Consider the following 15,141-nt stretch of genomic DNA (forward strand, 5'->3'; position numbering starts at 1 on the left):
CTTTACATATATTCACAGTGTTGGGCCTGTGTACTAAGGCACTAAATATTGGGGTTTGGCTATCATAAATAATTAATAATTATCAAAAATAATTTATTAAATAATTGGATCTAGATTACTAGATCATCTCAGGGCACCACCCTTCTGAGAAGGGAAAAAAATAGCAAATTCATCAAATCAGTCTCATAATATTTACCAAATTGTTAATTTGGAGTGCTGATTAATAATTACTTTAATAACTAAAACCAAAATTACCCCATTAACAAGTTAAAGTTGAAGGAATTTAGAGTTTTTGACAGTGTAGAGGTTGGCAAAATTCACTATTTTGCAGCATTAAACAGACAACAGGTATGTTTAAAAGACATTTATTACAAGAATAAATGTAAAAACATACAGTCTAACTACAGTGTCCTTTATACAGTGGTGTGTGTGTGTGTGTGGGTGTGGGTGTGTTAAAAACAAAATGGCTGCTGAGGCCTTGAAACAATGAAAACAAGATGGCTGATCAAGTAGGGACACTCGGACCATGTGCTGGCTGAGTGCATGTGTAGAATGTGATCAGAGCGTTTTATGAGGTGCCAGGTTAAAAGAAGGATGGTTAGCTTAGCATGCAAGAGACCTTGAGTCTATGTTTTGCATAACCTAAACTAACATCAACTTAATAATGTGGCATAGCCGACTATACAATAACCTTACGAACACAACACCACAATAAAAACAAATATCACATCAAATCAAATCTTAAGAGTTCTATGCTTAGCTTAGCTTAACTAGGCCCAGGTCATACTGTGACATCATGCAAACCTGTGCCCACATGGTCCCTAATCTGGTTCTGTAACCACTACCACATGACTCAAATATTCGTGCCACTGTGGAATCAAAGTTCCCAGGATGAAAGGATGGGAATCTGGCATGTTACCACTACACCAGCAGCAGCCCATCCATAATTGCAGGAGTTGACTCCTTAAAAGGAGATGTTCTATTTAAAATACATATTGCAGCCTTGCAAACAATGCTTTTGTAACTCAGAGGAATCAGTGAAACCGTCAAATGTATAGACAGAACAGATGTAAAATGTGCTTCTCTAAACTGTCAAAGTAACAACAACAAAGAACAAAGCAAAAAATGAATAAATGTTACATTTTAGAGTACTGTGTGAATGTTAATATAAAAACTTTTTATATTTTGTTAATATAAACAAAATATAAACTAGACTCGTTACAGTAGTTAATGAATGCTGTGAAAATCTCTTCCAGCTCCTCCAGAAGCAAAGTCCAGTGATATTCAAACTGGTCAGTGGGTATTTCTCAAAGATTTCTACTGACATTTGATGCATGTTGTTGCTGTCATCCTTTGTAGTCAGATTAGTGTTGGCGTTTAGCTTCCCAGAAAGTCTTGATCACTAGTTAAGAATGGTTCCGTCCCAAAACATAGTTACTAATATACAACTGACAACTCATCAGTTGTCAGTTCATCGACAAAGACTCTCATTATTATATTATGCTTCAGTAAAAGTCTATATATTAAACATTTAACTGGAGACTGATTTCAGCAGAGAATCGCCTGATCAAGAGGTCCTTACGTTGTCATGGTTGGTCTAAGTACAAAGGACGCCATTTCCTCTTCATTCCAAAAAGCATGACTTGGGCTAAAGCTGAGGTAATCACTGATTTTATATTGTTATTTCTTGTATCCTTTTGGTTGTGAGTCCTGCTATTGCTTTGACAACTCTCATTTATCTCTGTTTATCTCCACTGCAGAAAAACTGTCAGTCCCTGGGTGGAAACCTTGCATCGATCCATAATGTGTTCGAGTACCATGAGATCCAGAGACTGATACTGATGTGCACTCATGAGTATAAACAAACATGGATTGGAGGCAGTGATGCTCAAGAGGTATTTAGTTCATCATTTAAAATGAATAAATTTTTTTAGTTTGTGTCCACCACCTCCTCCTATCCTCCTCCAGTTGTCATCTATGTTCATGCAGCATATTTTTTTTTCAGTTACTGTGAATGCCCTCTGCTGACACCACGTTCACAGTGTAACTAATATTTCGCAGGTTTTTAGATTTTCCTGTAACGCCAGTGACACACTTGCTTTGTTCAACCATTTTGATTTTCAATAATATCTGCTGCATCTGTAAATCAGTCATTTCTTTTTTAAAAGCTATACAGAGAAGATATGAGATAAATTTGAGTTTCCATTAATGAAAAGCAATTTCTATTTAAATTTGTGTTTTAGGAGAATTCCTGGCTGTGGAGTGATGGGACACGTTTCCACTATTCAAACTGGTGTCCTGGAGAGCCCAATAACTTGAATGGTGCACAGCACTGCATGATAATGAATCATGGAGGTAAATCCTAATTTCACCTGAAAACTGAATGTGTGACTGGTTTAACTGATAAATGGTAAAAGAAAACAGTCGATCGAGTGAGAAACATCTGTTGGTAATGTTGTTATTACAAATATCTGATCAGATTATTTTATTTAGCATCAATGTAAACAGTTAAGCGAGAACTATTTTAATTGAAATAAGGAAATATTGTCCATGTAAACGTAGTCAGTGTCGGGTTTTAGTTGGTGTGGTGATGGACTGATTTGGTTTTTTTTTTATGTTTTTTTTGTTTGTTTTTGGTACTTGCAGAGTCCAAGTGTTGGGATGATGGAGTGTGTAATGTATATTGCCCATCTGTCTGCGCTAAGAAAAAAAGATGAGTCCAGAAACAGAAGAATCTGTCACAAACACTGGTGGATGAGTGCTGATGTTTGTGTTTTCATGCTCTTATTTCTTAAGCTAGTCACTCTGGAGCCTCTTTATAGTTCTTCAATCGCTGTAACGCAACTAAAGGAGTGAAGCGACAAGTCAAATAAACAGAAGCTGGGTCATCTCAGAGGCTTTGTGCCTTTTTCTAAGAACAGACTGAATGTGTTATGAAAAGAACGTTGTTAGCAAAACATCCTTCTGCACAATTAACTCATCTTTACTGTTGTTTTTCTGCAAAATTAAAAGCCTGAAGCATTGAAACAAGCGTCTCTGTGAGTGTGTGTTACGAGTCTTGATTTGAATGAGTATTATTTGCCCGTTTCTTAAAAGTCTACCCTACATACTTTTACCATCAATGTTCATCACAATAACTGAGGTTTTGTATTTTCCTCTCATGGATCGTCCTCTTGAAGGTTTCCACTTCTGCTGAATAATAAAGCAGAAGAAATGCCAACATAGAAGGTTCTATTAAACATGTATCTCCCTAGATGGAAAAGAACTTCTTTTAATTTCTTGATAAAGTGATGTGGGCTTGTTTCATGGGTTTAACTACTAGTTTCAGTTCAATTTAACTTCAGAAAGTCGTAGAGGCATAGGGCTAACCCCCATTCCCACCCCACAGTCACTTCATTACAAAGAATGGGTATGAATATTGTCTAAGGAACGGTGCAGCCATCAGTCACCTCTATGACATCAAGCTGGATGCAAGGTGACATCTAATCACTGATCCACACCACCAGGATGTACAGCAATGACTTCAAAATGCCATTGGGATTAAATAAATATGGTCAAGAAAAGAGACTGAAGTAACACAAGGCCACATGTCAGATGCTGACAGCTAAAAGTGACTTGGAATCCCACAATCAAACAGAAACCTCAAGGAGGCCACTGATGTCAAGACAAGGAAGCTCCTGACCACGCATGGAGGATTTCACCCCAGATCCAGCAAGTTGAGGTTCTACACTAAGCTAAAGGATGGAGGCAGAGGACTAGTGAGAGTCAGAACCACTATCCTGGATGAAAAACTGAGATCCAGGAGTACATTAGGAAGATGTCGGCCTCTGATGAAAGACTGGCAGGAGTCCAAACAAGAGCTGCCAGAACAAAATTATGTCATTTCCATCATAGGACGGCAAACCCCTGCAGGGAAATGGAAGTACACGTGTATATTTCCTTCTATTTCTATTTCTGTGCAAATCTTGTATATTTTTGCTGACACATAATATATTGTATATAGTGTCTGTGAAGGTTCTCACTCATCGAGGTCATGGCATGTCCAAAAAAGGTTTAAAAAGGCAACTGGATTTGTGAGTTTTTTTGAGGTGACGTTTCATCACTGATCCGAGCAGCTTCTTCAGAACTGAAGAAGCTGTTTGTTGCCTTTTTAAACCTTTTTTGGATATTGTGGACCAAATCTGGTCTGGATCCAAAGTATGTCCATGTCCGTGAAGATGGACGACTGGTCTACCAGATTCAAAATCCATCTTATTATTACCGCACGACTGTTTGTAGATGAACTGAAGAATGGAAACATCTCCATGAAAATAATGAAGGTGGAAGTGTCTGATGGAATACAAGTGTTTCATTCCATTGATACAGAAGGAAGCTTCCATCCAACTCACTGTTGGTGAGTCAAACTGTTTGAGAACATTAACTGAGGCCTTTTAATAAAGACTGACATATTTAGTTTCGTTTGATCTGAGCTCACTGTTTGAAAAATGTCTCATCATCAGGTTCAGTCTCTACAGCCATCATTGAGGTCACTGCCAACATGAATGGAAAAACAACTTTATTCTGTGAATCGAGAGGCTGGTATCCAGAACCTGAGGTGTTGTGGCTGGACGCTGAGGGAAACCTGCTCTCTGCTGGACCTCCAGAGATAATCAGAGGTCTTGATGACCTCTATACTGTCAGCAGCAGAGTGACTGTGGACAAGAGACACAGCAACAGCTTCACCTGTAGAGTCCAACAGAACAACATCAACCAGACCAGAGAGGCTCACATACATGTTCCAGGTAGAACATGGTTTCATGTATCATATCATATCATATGCCTTCAAGACAAACACTGCATCAGAAATGAATGATAGATGTCTTATTACAGTAGGTTTAAGGTGCAAACTAAGCAAATGAATAGATTTTATTTCACGTTACTATTTCATTGCCCTATTATACTTATTTACTATTTCAAGCATTTCAAGTGCTTTGTTGGACCTGTAGTGTTGGCCAGAGGACAGGAGGTCAAACATGTGGTGTGTCACAACATTTAGAAGTGACAAAGAGGGGGACAACACCTAGCAGACTATACTTTTAATTACATTAACAAAGTCAATTAGCTGACTGAGGCAGAGAGAAGATCTTGCGGACCTGGATTATATCCTCTTGAACCCAGTCTACTCAGGTGTGGTGCATCTCAGGGAAGACAACACCATAAGAGAGAGCTCTGACCCTGGACCCTAAGCATCAACATTACAAATACATTTGAAAACGTACATCAACACACCGTTCTCTCATGCAGGCTCACCATCTCCAACCTCACCAACTTTGGCGCCAAGAAGGAATTTAAGAGAAACCACGACATTATTGTTTCCCTAAACGTGCCGCATATCCAAGTTACGTGTCCTGCGCTTGCGCCTCTGATTTGGATCCTGTAGAGCACAGGTGTCAAACTGATCCGTGAAAGGGCCATGCGGCTGCAGGTTTTCATTCCAACCATGCAGCAGCACACCTGACTTGGCTCACTCAATCAACTGAACTGCCTTCACGCAGTCATTTCAGGTGTCCTCTTGCTTGACTGGAACAAAAACTTGCCAGCCACACCCACTGCATGGGTGCTGCATGGTTGGAATCAAAACCTGCAGCCACATGGCCCTTTCACGGATCAGTTTGACACCCCTGCTGTAGAGTGTTTAAGAAGATGAAAAGGGTTATGATCAGAAGATACTGGTCCTTCATACTGGTGCTATTGTTAACTTTTTGCAGGAAACTGGAGGTGAAGTGTGGCTAGACGTGTGTTTGTGATCCTCTGATTTCCTGTCGACTCCAAAGCAGGTCCTGTACCACACCAGGGTGCTGAGGGTCAGGACAGCAGTGGAAGAACACCTGCAGCTGTTTGGACATTTTAATGTTCCTTAGACTGTTCGTTCCTGACCAGAGCATTGGTGTTAGTGGTCCATGAGAGGTCTTCTAAGGAGGTGAGGTCCCAGACCATCTCCACTCTGTCTCCCTTGATGCAAAGTGGCCAGTGGCTATCCTGCCTTTTACTAAAGTCCAAAATAAGTTGATTTTTTTTTTTGTTTGTGTGTGTTAAGAGTTAAGTAGTTTTCAGTGCACCACTCTGTCAGCCTCTGTTTCTCACCTCTGAATGCGGACTCATGATCAGACCCACCATGTTGATGGATGCTTTTATGTCTATGACTGCGGGTGTAACGTCCTAGCATACGTCTGTACAACCGTCCCATTCTCCTTAACGAGATATCTCAGGTACACCGTAAGAAATCTATCCAAATGTGGCTCAAACGTTAACTTGAACTCAAGGATGAGTTATTATCTGGCAGTGAAAGGTCATTGTCACCTCACAAAACATAATGTTTATCATAATTCAAGATGAAATGTGCCCTTCTGTACTTCCTCTTCCTGGATGACAGTCAGAACAGGACAATTCCTGTGTCCATGGCAGTCCGGCTGATCCTGCGCTTCAGGTAAATGTGTTTGAACAATGTGACATATTACTCTCTCAGTTGGAAGATTTATCTCACATTCATAAATACATACTATACAAAATTCAGATCAGCACTCCAGTGGTAACTCAAGTCGCATCGATAGAAAATGTAAAAACTTTGGTCTTGTTGAGACACATCATTCTACTTCTATTTAACTTATATTAGTTGCATACCTGTGCACATGCTGTACCTCTATGTGATGGATTATGAGGTGTAGGGGAAGCTGTTATTTTCTGATCCCTCATGGACAGCCATTCATTCTCTCGGGCCACGTATGCGGTACCCAGGAAGGGATAGGAGATTGCGAGAGGCACCTCAGCCATGGACATCATGCAAACCTGTGCCCACATGGTCCCTAATCTGGTTCTGTAACCACTACCACATGACCCAAATATTCGTACCACTGTGGAATCAAAGTTCCCGGGATGAAAGGATGGGAATCTGGCATGTTACCACTACACCAGCAGCAGCCCATCTATAATTGCTGGAGTTGACTCCTTAAAAGGAGACTTTCTATTTAAAATACATATTGCAGCCTTGCAAACAATGCTTTTGTAACTCTCGGTATCTCAGAGGAATCAATGAAACCGTCAGAAGCATCAGAAGCTGCTGTGTGCACCTTGCAAAACAGGAAATGAGACACGAAATGTCACAATAGACAGAACATACAGAGGTAAAATGTGCTTCTCTGAAATGTCAAAGTAACAACAACAAAGAACAAAGCAAAAAATTAATAAATGTTACATTTTAGAGTACTGTATAATGGTATAAATGTTAATATAAAAAGTTGTAATTCTTAAGAATGAGTAAAATTTTGATTTTGATGTTATTTGTGTGGTAGCCAGTTATGTGTTGGTTGCCATTTTGTACAGAGGACATGAAACAGCAACTTCCTCCAGGTTCATCACAGCTGAATTTACTGCTAATGATAAATTAGAAAATGTACTTTTTACAGATTATTATGCAAACTGGTAATGAAAACCGAGTCATTGAGTAGCAGTAACAAACAGTTAAATGAACACGGCTCAACATGCTTAGTATAACGAACGTTGTGGCAGAGTTACAGGCTTTCAGTCGTCTTCTCCACAATCCATCTTTTCCTTCTTACCTCCTTTTTAACCCCAATACCTAACATTTTTCTGTAGTGCCAACTAGTGTCACAACAGTGTAACAACAATTACAGGACACAACACAGATGTTGTTGCAACAATTATTCAAACAAAACAACATTTACAGAACAAGACACTCTGTCATATCTCCTGTATTTATCACAATAGTCTTTAGTGAGTTCTGGATTTTTGTTATTCAGTGTGTTTTCTGGTTTTTATATTGGAAATGTCCTGGTCCTTGTCGGTCTTGTTTTCCATGTGTTTCCAGTTTTATTTAAAAAAATGACCCCTTACACTGGGCATTTAAACTTAGTTTAACAAGTTTACACCTAGTCTGTAAACTTGTCAGTTCGTAGTTCAGAATCAAACCTGTCAAGTCCAAACCTACAAGTATGTGACTGTGGAGGACAGGAGGACGCAGGACGGTCATTCTGCAATACAGCAGCGCATGTCATAACACCTGTCATGCATTCTGGGATGCCTTGCTGTCCCAAGACCACACAAGTTACCTCCAGATGCGTCTTCAGTGGAACGGGGGGTGCAAGAACACATCCTGGTATTTGGACCTTACTCGGAACAGAACTTTTTCTGACAGTATGAGTTGACAAGACCAGTCATGATCTCATATTGTCTGACGCCTTTTGAAGATGTCGCCACCACATGATTTTATATCAGTCACGCTGGCGCGTGAAGTGAAAAGCTCGCTGTCAGGGTCAAAAGGGAAATGCTACCAAAAGCCAAATGTTACATTTCAGTTTAAGCAAAAAGGCATAAAACACTTTATTATCTATAAGTAAATATATCTATGTAATCTAACTGAAAACATTTCACACAAAAAATAGACTTTGTGACCAAATACTCCAACTGCATGAGTGTGCACACCCCTGTGGTTATACGTAGTCGAAGCTCCCTTTGATTATTATTATTTGGATACTGGTTTACCAGCCTGGAACAAAATGAAGATTTTCTTCGTAAAATCCTTCCAGATCTGTCAGATTGTGAGGACGTCTCATGTGTGCGGCCCTCTTCAGGTCGCTTCACAGATTTTTTGTAAGGGTTCAGGTCTCTGCTCTGGCTTGGTCCTACCAAGACATTAAACTTGCTGAAGCGTTGTATATGTGTTTTGAATTATTGTCATGCACATGTGAAACCTCTCTAGCAGACAACAGAAGATTCCCTCCACCTTCACGTAAGATCCAGCTGAAGAAAAGAAGCCCCACAGCACGATGCATTGACCCCCCACTTCATTGGTAATATATGACATTGTGTTCTTTGGCTGATGTGCTGTGTTGTTTGCACCACACATGTGGAGCATTTGTCTTTGTGGTTTTGGGAAGTAGCCCAGCAAAAGATGGGGATCTACCACGATTCAGCATGATACAAAATGTCACTGACGGAGAAAATGATGCAGCACAAATACAAATAACTCTAAACCGCCACAGTCATTGTTTTAACTTCTCCTTTGAGTTCACTTAGTGAAGTTTGTCTAAAGTTCATACTGGGAAAAACAAAATTAATCTATGGGGTTACAAACAGATTCCAAGACAAGTGGAAAACATATAGAACAAGCTTGATGGCCAATGATGGTTGGAGTAGCTGGATGACAAATAATAGACACTTTCTTTATAATGGATGGACACTGATCAGGCATGACATTAAAACCACCGTCCGAGTATTGTGTAGGCCTCTCTTGTATGTCCAGAACAGTTGGGACTCATCAGAGAATGGACATCTCTGCCAGAAGTGGCAAAAGTATTCACATTCTTTACTTAAGTAAAAGTATGGATACTTGTGTAAAAAAATAAAAAAATAAATACTCTGGTAAAAGTAAAAGTACTGATACAACTCCTTTACTCAAGTAAAAGTAAGAAAGTACAGGTTCTAAAATGTACTTAAGTAAAAAGTAAAAATTATTTTGCCATTAATGAAACAATTCATCCGCTGATAATTTTGCAAAATGAAAAAGTTCTAGCAGAATAATCTAGACTGAACTGACCAGATGACCTGCATGAGCATCTGGATAATTTTTAATAATAAATTGAAGGTTATTGGGTTGTTGTTTTTAAACCGCTAGCTAGTGTTTGTAGTGTAGCTATAAACGATCAAAACGATGCGTTCCCATAGCATTGCTAACGTTGTATACTAGCTTCCAAAAAATCCAAAAATCTAATGATAGCAACAGAAACCACACCATACCTGAATTTGTTTTTTCACATTAGACCAGTACTTCTCAAATAGTGGGGTCAGGTGGACTTTCAGTATTTGTGTCTCTATTGATGCTTGAATGATAAACAGCCTCCAGTCACTAGGTGGCAGCAGAGCTCAAACTAATCAACAGGCTGCCTGTTCAAAACAGTAGAAGAAGAACACAGGAAGTGCATCGTCGACCTTACTTCTCCAGTCCGATGCTCCAGTCATGTCAGATCATGTCACGTGTTCTATGTCTCGTCATCCGTGGAGGTTAAAAAAGTAACAATCCTGTTTTTCCAATGTAAGGAGTAGAAAGTACAGATATTTGTGTACAAATGTAGGGAGTAAAAATAAAAAATCGTCAGAAAAAGAAATACTCAAGTAAAGTACAGATACCTGAAAAATCTACTTAAGTACAGTAACGAAGTATTTGCACTTTGTTACTTGCCACCTCTGATCTCTGGCCTTCTGAGGGTGTCCTGTGACGGACGCCAACAGAATGTTGTTAGTGGGGGGCCTTTGAGTCCTATGGGTTGAGGGGAGGGCCCTCTGTGGATAATCCCACAGATACTTGATCAGTTTGGGATCTAGTAAATTTGGAGGCCAGGTCAACACCTTGTGCTGTTCTTCATATTTATTTTTTTAGTTGTTCATAAAGCATTTTTGTGAGTGTGCCTGTGTCAGGCTGCATCCTGCTGGGGATGGCTGCTGCCATCGAGGACTGTCATTGGTATGGGATGGGGGTGTCTGGTCTGGTCTAGGTGGGTGCTACATGTCTCAGTAACATCCACACCAATGAATGCCAGGTCCAAATGTTTCTCTGCAGACCTTTGAATTCTGGTTTAAGTGTTGTGGCTGATTGGTGTATCTACCAGAGGAAGAGGAGGCCCTCTGTCTTACTTTATATCCAGGAAGAAGCAGTCAAGAGAGAGTTATTGTGTGCTTAACTACCACATGAACTCTTGAGTTGCAGTCAGCAGCGTGTTTTGTGAACTTTGGCAGTCAAATTTGAATCCATTCATCCTTGACTCCAAGACAATGTTTAAGACAAATTTGAGGGAAATTCCTGAGATAACAGACTCACAAGAATGAGACACATCTACAGAAAGACACAATACCTCCAGCCAAGGCTGTGACAAGGACTGAGGCATGAAAATGCCAATTCAAGCTTAATAATAGTGACCCTACAAGTTTGCAGATGTTTAATCATTTACATAACACAAACGTTACGAGTTAACAAACTTTTGGTTTGTGTAGATAGTACATTTGGTGTCCTGACCATGCTTTATCTGATAATGGTATTTCTCTGCCTGTGCCAGTTCCTCATTTAGTGAAAGATGATGAGATAAGTAACTGTATTTAAGAGCTGTCCTTTATCTTGAAAGATTGTGGCTTCAGGCTAGCACAGAGGAGGAAGAAGAGAGGGTCACTCTGCTGCAGGTCTGCTACCAACTCTTATTGTCTTTTCCTTTATTGAATGTTCATCATGTGGGTGTTAAATATTTCCAACATGTCTGGTTCTCTTGACTGAAGCTAGAAATCAGCATCATCGCCACAATGAAGACGCTGCCAGTGATGGTGATTGTTTGTGTCGTCATGACTCTGACTGGAGCTGATGGTGAGTATATCGTAGAGTATCGTCTGCATACAGTGACATGAGACTCGTCACAGTAGTTAATGAATGCTGTGAAAATTTCTTCCAGCTCCTCCAGAAGAAAAGTCCAGTGATATTCAAACTGGTCAGTGGGTATTTCTCAAAGATTTCTACTGACATTTGATGCATGTTGTTGCTGTCATCCTTTGCAGTCAGACTAGTGTTGGTGTTTATCTTCCCAGAAATTCTTGATCACTAGTTAAGAATGGTTCAATCCCAAAACATAGTTACTAATAGACAACTGACAACTCATCAGTTTCAATTTACCCTCGACAAAGACTCTCATTATTATATTATGCTTCAGTAAAAGTCTATATATTAAACATTTAACTGGAGACTGATTTCAGCAGAGAATCGCCTGATCAAGAGGTCCTTACGTTGTCATGGTTGGTCTAAGTACAAAGGACGCCATTTCCTCTTCATTCCAAAAACCATGACTTGGGCTAAAGCTGAGGTAATCACTGATTTTATATTGTTATTTCTTGTATCCTTTTGGTTGTGAGTCCTGCTATTGCTTTGACAACTCTCATTTATCTCTGTTTATCTCCACTGCAGAAAAACTGTCAGTCCCTGGGTGGAAACCTTGCATCGATCCATAATGTGTTCGAGTACCATGAGATCCAGAGACTGATACTGATGTGCACTCATGAGTATAAACAAACATGGATTGGAGGCAGTGATGCTCAAGAGGTATTTAGTTCATCATTTAAAATGAATACATTTTTTTAGTTTGTGTCCACCACCTCCTCCTATCCTCCTCCAGTTGTCATCTATGTTCATGCAGCATATTTTTTTTTCAGTTACTGTGAATGCCCTCTGCTGACACCACGTTCACAGTGTAACTAATATTTCGCAGGTTTTTAGATTTTCCTGTAACGCCAGTGACACACTTGCTTTGTTCAACCATTTTGATTTTCAATAATATCTGCTGCATCTGTAAATCAGTCATTTCTTTTTTAAAAGCTATACAGAGAAGATATGAGATAAATTTGAGTTTCCATTAATGAAAAGCAATTTCTATTTAAATTTGTGTTTTAGGAGAATTCCTGGCTGTGGAGTGATGGGACACGTTTCCACTATTCAAACTGGTGTCCTGGAGAGCCCAATAACTTGAATGGTGCACAGCACTGCATGATAATGAATCATGGAGGTAAATCCTAATTTCACCTGAAAACTGAATGTGTGACTGGTTTAACTGATAAATGGTAAAAGAAAACAGTCGATCGAGTGAGAAACATCTGTTGGTAATGTTGTTATTACAAATATCTGATCAGATTATTTTATTTAGCATCAATGTAAACAGTTAAGCGAGAACTATTTTAATTGAAATAAGGAAATATTGTCCATGTAAACGTAGTCAGTGTCGGGTTTTAGTTGGTGTGGTGATGGACTGATTTGTTTTTTTCATGTTCTTTTTGTTTGTTTTTGGTACTTGCAGAGTCCAAGTGTTGGGATGATGGAGTGTGTAATGTATATCGCCCATCTGTCTGCGCTAAGAAAAAAAGATGAGTCCAGAAACAGAAGAATCTGTCACAAACACTGGTGGATGAGTGCTGATGTTTGTGTTTTCATGCTCTTATTTCTTAAGCTAGTCACTCTGGAGCCTCTTTATAGTTCTTCAATCGCTGTAACGCAACTAAAGGAGTGAAGCGACAAGTCAAATAAACAGAAGTTGGGTCGTCTCAGAGGCTTTGTGCCTTTTTCTAAGAACAGACTGAATGTGTTATGAAAAGAACGTTGTTAGCAAAACATCCTTCTGCACAATTAACTCATCTTTACTGTTGTTTTTCTCCAAAATTAAAAGCCTGAAGCATTGAAACAAGCGTCTCTGTGAGTGTGTGTTACGAGTCTTGATTTGAATGAGTATTATTTGCCCGTTTCTTAAAAGTCTACCCTACATACTTTTACCATCAATGTTCATCACAATAACTGAGGTTTTGTATTTTCCTCTCATGGATCGTCCTCTTGAAGGTTTCCACTTCTGCTGAATAATAAAGCAGAAGAAATGCCAACATAGAAGGTTCTATTAAACATGTATCTCCCTAGATGGAAAAGAGCTTCTTTTAATTTCTTGATAAAGTGATGTGGGCTTGTTTCATGGGTTTAACTACTAGTTTCAGTTCAATTTAACTTCAGAGAGTCGTAGAGGCATAGGGCTAACCCCCATTCCCACCCCACAGTCACTTCATTACAAAGAATGGGTATGAATATTGTCTAAAGAACGGTGCAGCCATCAGTCACCTCTATGACATCAAGCTGGATGCAAGGTGACATCTAATCACTGATCCACACCTCCAGGATGTACAGCAATGACTTCAAAATGCCATTGGGATTAAATAAATATGGTCAAGAAAAGAGACTGAAGTAACACAAGGCCACATGTCAGATGCTGACTGCTAAAAGTGACTTGGAATCCCACAATCAAACGGAAACCTCGAGGAGGCCACTGATGTCAAGACAACAACTTTCATTTATCTCTGTTCATCTCCACTGCAGAAAAACTGTCAGTCCCTGGGTGGAAACCTTGCATCGATCCATGATGTCTTCGAGTACCGTGAGATCCAGAGGATGATAAAGATGAGCACTAATGCGAAAAAAGAAGCATGGATTGGAGGCAATGATGCTCAAGAGGTATTTAGTTCATCATTCCAAATTAATAGATTATTTTAGTTTGTGTCCACCACCTCCTCCTATCCTCCACCAGTTGTCATCTGTCTTCATGTGGCATATTTTTATTTTAGTTACTGTGAATGCCCTCTGCTGACACCACATTCACAGTGTAACTAATGTTTTGCAGGTTTTTAGATTTTCCTGTAAAACCAGTGACATGTTTTTTTTTGTTCAACCATTTGGATTTTTAATAATATCTGCTAATATTTCCTTTCTAAGAGCTATACAGAGAAAATATGAGATAAATTTGAGTTTCCATCACTGCACAAAGCCCAGTGTTTGTATTTTTGAAAATAGTTTTTAATTCTGAATCTATTTAAATCTGTGTTTTAGGAGAATTCCTGGCTGTGGAGTGATGGGACACGTTTCCGCTATTCAAAGTGGTGTCCTGGAGAGCCCAACAACGGGCGTCGTGTCCAGCACTGCATACAAATTAATTATGCAGGTAAATCCTAATTTCTCCTGAAAACTGAATGTGTGACTGGTTTAACTGATAAATGGTAAAAGAAAACAGTTGATTGAGTGAGAAATATCTGTTAGTAATCATTAATGGAAATATTTGATCAAGTCATTTTATTTAGTTGGTGTGGTGATGGACTGATTTCTTTTTTTTTTCATACCTGCAGCGTCCAAGTGCTGGGATGATTTACAGTGTCATGTACATCGTCCATCTGTCTGCGCTAAGAAAATATGATGAATCCTGAAACAGAAGAATCTGTCACAAACACTGGTGGATGAGTGCTGATTTGGGAGCCACTTGTATCTGCAATAGAACCTTAGAACCTTCTATGTTGGCATTTCTTCTGCTTTATTATTCAGCAGAAGTGGAAACTTTCAAGAGGACGATCCATGAGAGGAAAACACAAAACTTCAGTCATCGGGTAACACTTTATATTAAGGTACACCTATTCACCATTAACTAGTTGCTTATTAGCATGCAAATTAGTAACATATTGGCTCTTAAATAGTCATTATTCAGAACTTATTAATGCCTTATTCTGCATGGCCTTATTACACAACCAGTAAGCCAT

General features: G+C 39.3%; 1 protein-coding gene across 1 annotated transcript; it reads left to right on the top strand.

Annotated features, from left to right (window-relative positions):
• Positions 1–11,343: 11,343 nt before the first annotated feature.
• Positions 11,344–12,902, top strand: LOC311485539 (ladderlectin-like; the record flags this gene model as incomplete). The annotated part of the gene is made up of 4 exons (XM_084541023.1): positions 11,344–11,404; positions 11,788–11,894; positions 11,996–12,130; positions 12,479–12,902. The coding sequence occupies 4 exons, from the start codon at positions 11,344–11,346 to the stop codon at positions 12,599–12,601; spliced, it is 426 nt and encodes a 141-aa protein (XP_084397149.1). The 3' UTR covers positions 12,602–12,902.
• Between the last annotated feature and the right edge of the window lie 2,239 nt (positions 12,903–15,141).

This window comes from Chelon labrosus (genome assembly GCF_963514085.1).
Source record: "Chelon labrosus genome assembly, chromosome: 1".
NCBI classification, from domain to species: Eukaryota; Metazoa; Chordata; class Actinopteri; order Mugiliformes; family Mugilidae; genus Chelon; species Chelon labrosus.